This window comes from Vitis riparia, chromosome 13 (assembly GCF_004353265.1).
Source record: "Vitis riparia cultivar Riparia Gloire de Montpellier isolate 1030 chromosome 13, EGFV_Vit.rip_1.0, whole genome shotgun sequence".
Taxonomy (NCBI): domain Eukaryota; kingdom Viridiplantae; phylum Streptophyta; class Magnoliopsida; order Vitales; family Vitaceae; genus Vitis; species Vitis riparia.
Genome location: NC_048443.1, coordinates 20,212,580 through 20,217,561, shown reverse-complemented (window position 1 = coordinate 20,217,561; position 4,982 = coordinate 20,212,580). Strand labels below are relative to the sequence as shown.

The window sequence follows — 4,982 nt, the reverse complement described above, 5'->3', positions numbered from 1 at the left end:
GGGAAAATGGTTTACAGATTGTACCTTTGCTGATGTTGATCCCAATCTCCAGTACTATGTGTAAGCACTTAATGTTGGATTTCTAGCTAGCCAGATTAAAGCAACCGAGTAATTATACGTCCCTGTTAATCAATCAAAAGGGTCAGTGCTCACTGCATATATCATGAACTTTATTGAAGGGAAATTTTTTTTTACTCCGCCCCTCATCAGCAGATGCTTCCTCTCCTTTCTTCTCTTTCTTTTTGCCTTTTGGCCTTTTGGCAGGTCTGCAAAGGGAGGATTTCAAGACCAATCCCCCTATATCCACAGAGAAGCAGGAAAAAGAAGAGGATGTGTTGAGAAGAAGAATACCCCTATGCCCACACAGAAGCGGGAAAACAAAAAAGGATGTGGAGATAAGAAGGAGAAGAAGAAGAAGTCTTAATTAATTGAGTACCAATGTATACATTGAATACAGTGGCTTTTCTGTATATAAGGAACACTTAGACATGGAGGAAAAGGCAACCAGAACACAATTGTTTTTAGGGCAAAGGTGCATGGTTAAAATATTAAAACCCTCTGCCCGTTCACTAGAAAGAAAGGAACAAGATGAAGAAGAAGAAAGCCAAGAACAAAAAAAGAAAGGATAAAAGGAAAAAACAGTGGCCTCATAAATGTTGAAGCTTCCACTAAAAGATTGAAATCATCATTAATATATATGCCGGCCGTAGTCAGTACTTCCTTACACACACAGATGGTCCCATCTCCGAAGAGACACACATTGCCATAACTCATACCTTGTCATCAAGTTACATCTAGATCCCCAGGAAGGGAACACTTGAAATTCTTACTTGTGCCAGACTTGCTGGTTTTTCCCCATACTCGGCTTCACACCATAATCTTCCCACAAGTGTTCTTCATCAAGCAGGATGTTCAAGCAGCTACCATGCACTGTGGTACCCACGCTGGAGTTAGAAGGTGAAAGATGATCCTCACTGTTCTTCTGAAGTCCTACATTCTCAGAGCCTTGTTTGGCCACGATTTCCTGGCCATGATAGGAGTCCAGTGGCTGAAAGTAAGTGCAGGTTCTCAAATTCTCTTTGCGCTTCTTGCTGTGCTCGGTGGTCTTGTTTAAGTAGATGTTGATGTTCTCCCATTTCTGTTTACACCTCATTGCACTTCGCTCATAGCCCAAACAACCCATTCTTGTGGCAATCTCCTCCCACAGGCTTTCTTCTGAATACCCGCTGTCTTGAAATCTAGATTCCATACTGGTCCTCAGATGTATCAAACTTGAGAGCTCTTGTTCTGGCCATCTACTGTAAGTAGTGTCATCAGGTACTTCATTTACAATGTCCTCCATGCTTTCGTTCTGGTCTTGAATTTCCTTGTCCATTAGCCCGTCTGGAGACGACAATTTTAGTTCTTTCCCTGTAAATTTCTTCAGAGCCTCCATGAGTGCAGCATCTCGGGCTTCAATCCATGCTCTCTCACTAGCCCAGAATTTATATTCTCGATCGAACCGAGCTGCCTCTTGCTTCCTCCATTCCTCCTCTCTGGACAACCTTTCCTGCTCTTTATGCTCGATAGTTGTCAGCATCTTCTCCATCCATGCCTCTTGTGTGTCCATTATCTTCTTCATGTGGAGGCCCACAAATTCCTTTATTTTTCCTTTCAAACTCTTCCTGACCCTCCTGTAACTTTGTCCATCATCTACCCCTCTTTTCTTCTCCATGGAATGGTTCATCATGTAGGCAATAGCTGAAAGATCATCATCATTGTTTTCTGAAGATGAAGTCTCAAATTCAGATGAGTTAGAGAAACTATGGCTCTCACAGAACTTGTGGTCTTGCAAAGCTTCTTGATTTGCTTGGTTAATGGTGGTGTTGTTTGTAGTCTGATAAAGAAGAGTAGTGTTCCCAGCAAGATGGGTTTCTGAAACTGACGCTTGATTGCTTGTTTCTCCATAGAGTGCTTCAAGTTGCCGGAAGAACCTATAGTGCTTCCCATCCTGTCTTCCGGCTTTACCTTCTTTAGTTTTCTTATAATACTTGTACAGGTTCTCAAACTTCTCTCTGCACTTCTTCCCACTTCTCTGGTACCCATGTTCCTCAGCCATTATCCTGCAACAATTAACGAAACGAATAAAGGAAGAAAAGTAACCCAAAAAGGGTAAATATATACATACATATATATATATATAAAAACAGACTAGAGAAGAACAACCCTAGTTTGTAGTGCTTTGGCCTAGTCCCTCTTGGAATCCTAAAACAGATAGTCTAAGTAATTATATTAAAGGATTTTGATACCCAATGCAAACCTCAAATAGTAATTAATGCTATAGATGATAGAAAATGTGTTTTGGTATCTCTTTTTTGGGCATTTCGAAATAATAAAATCTTAAAATACCCAAAACATTCCTCTAATCATCAGTTAGATGTCATAAAATATTATGCTTGTTTCTTCTCCCTTTCTGTTTGATGGGTGTTTTACATTAAACCAACTAAGTAAGTAGGTTTCTTGAACGACTCGAGAATGTTGGGATTTAGAGAAGCTTCTTGGACTGGCCATATCACACAAAACCAATGTATGAGTACAACAATTCAGGGGCGCTGTCAGCCATTTTTCCAGAATAAAACCTGTTAAAATAACTAAAATAACAGCTGGGTCTTCCAGTTAACTCAAAAAGCTTGTCATTTTGAAGTGCTAAACTCAGTAAACCAAACATAAATTCTATCAAAAGCTTGTCATTTTTTGCTTTAATAAAATATATACAACATATATACATAAAAACCAGTACGAAAGAAGGAAGAGAGTCATTTTTGCTAAAGAAAAGGAAATAGGGTTTCTTGAAAATCTTGGAGAAATCATGTGTATCAATGAGAGAAAGAAGAAGAAAAACAAAAAAAAAAAAACATGGGTTGAGTGCAATTCAGTCATTCATATACCTAGAAACTTCAGCCCACAAAGGTCCCTTCTGATTAGCCTCCTTGAACTTAGGATCAAGCCGAGATCTGATCTCAAGTAGAGTGAGAGTCTCCTGCCTCGGCCATCTACTATTTCCACCATCTCCTCCAACACCACCACACTCCATCTCCAACCCACCAACACCCACAACGGAAGCAGCAGTGGCAGCAGCAGTTGCAGTAGCAGTAGGAGTAGCTGTGGCAGTAGCAGAATCACCATGAAAGTCGACCAACCCACGAGGCACAACCACCTCACCCATGTGGCTACCCACCATGATGGCCTCATAGTGGTGCAGATAGGGCTCAGTGGGGTGAGGAACGGCTGGAAAATGAGAAGGTCTGGCCATGAATTGCCTCAGATCCGGCAGTCCGTACTGGTCTCCCATCTCCATCACCAAAGGGAAGCAAAAGAAAAAAAAGAAAAAATAACAAAAAAAGAAAAGGAAGAAGTCCCAGAGAGAGAGAGAGAGAGAGAGAGAGAGAGAGAGAGAAGAGAAGAAAGGTGCGGTAGACTCGGATCATGTCGCCCAAGGAAAGCTCGATTTTGTGCTTCAAAGGCCTTGGCCCCATCTCCCCCTATGTCCACAGTGACAAGAGAGAGAGGGGAAATTAAGGGAACGAGAGCTATACGTAGTTGTAGTTGTTCCACCAATGGCTGAGCGACAGATGTCAAAGCATATGACTTTGATGAAAATCCAATTCCACCATTTTCTGGCTGACGCCTGTACAGTGTCTTTGATGTGCCTTTTAACCCCCACCCCACTCATCTTCTCTTTCAATTTCAATGCCTCCACCATCTTTCCTCAAACCCCCATTCACTTCACTTCACGATCCACGCTTTCGCATTATATTTCACTGTTGTTCTTTTATTTGGAAAATAGTAACGTACCCAATGGGACCTCACCAACACATCATATTCTAACATATATGGTGAGATTTACATAGTAAGATGAATATACACATAAATGAAATAAAGTTATAAATGATTGAAATTGCCATGAATGCCATGAGATCCAAATGTGAACACGTGACATTCTTTCATTCATATTGTCTTAAGTAACTTTAAATTTTTTTATGAATATAATATTTAAAAAATTAAATTAAATTAAGACTTATTAGTTAATGCCTATTTCAATTGAGTAATAAATCTAGCATTACTTATACAAAATTTAGAATAATTCTTTTCAACAATGCAGGACAAACCCATTTAACCTATCAATTTTGACGGTCAAAACAAATCATAGTCTTATATTATCATTCAACTTAATTAATTGAATGGAATGTTTGTTGTATTATACTCTCCTATCATTCCAAACAGAGTATTTCGTCACAACTTGACTATTTCCCTTTTTTGTCAACAATTTCCGTCATGATGATGAAAGATTGAGAGAAGAAAATTACATTATTGGTTCTTATGGAAATCATTTTCTATTTTATATGAAAAGATGAATAATATTTAATGAAACTTTCATCTTAACAAGATTATCATTTGATTTGATTTTTTTTTTTTTATTAATCCATGGCCTTAAATACTCAAATTTCCTATCCTATTATTGTTTCATAGGTCTATGTGGATTTATTTTTTCTTTTTCTTTTTTCTTTTTTTCTAAATCCATGGCCTTAATTTTGTTGATACTTAAATTTTCTATTTCTTGTAGATATATAAGGATATATGTGACACGTATCTAGTATGACATGAAAGGTTAATTATAGGGTACATCTCTCTGAGGGCATGTTTGGGTTGCTAAAATATTAAATGAGAATAAGAAAATCATTTCATTTGTCATTATTATTATTATTATGTTTGGATTACTTTGGGAAACAATGGTAGAAATAAAAAATTCATTCTTATTGGAACTAAACTCACTCTTTCCAATCCCTTCGTACCTCATCAATATATTTTCAAACATTTGCCTCAATACTTAATATTGAGGGAATGTTATCGCCTTGAGCATTTTATCATCACAATGAATATTGTATACGTTTCACTTAAGAGTACTTGATGGCATAAATTGAGAGTAGGGTTCAAAGGAACCC

General features: G+C 38.1%; 1 protein-coding gene across 1 annotated transcript; it reads right to left on the bottom strand.

Moving 5' to 3' along the window:
* Nucleotides 1-403: 403 nt before the first annotated feature.
* Nucleotides 404-3,415, bottom strand: LOC117927741 (trihelix transcription factor PTL-like). The gene is made up of 2 exons (XM_034847401.1): nt 2,928-3,415; nt 404-2,102 (listed from the first exon to the last, which is right to left on the bottom strand). The coding sequence occupies exons 1-2, from the start codon at nt 3,335-3,337 to the stop codon at nt 827-829; spliced, it is 1,686 nt and encodes a 561-aa protein (XP_034703292.1). The 5' UTR covers nt 3,338-3,415; the 3' UTR covers nt 404-826.
* Between the last annotated feature and the right edge of the window lie 1,567 nt (nt 3,416-4,982).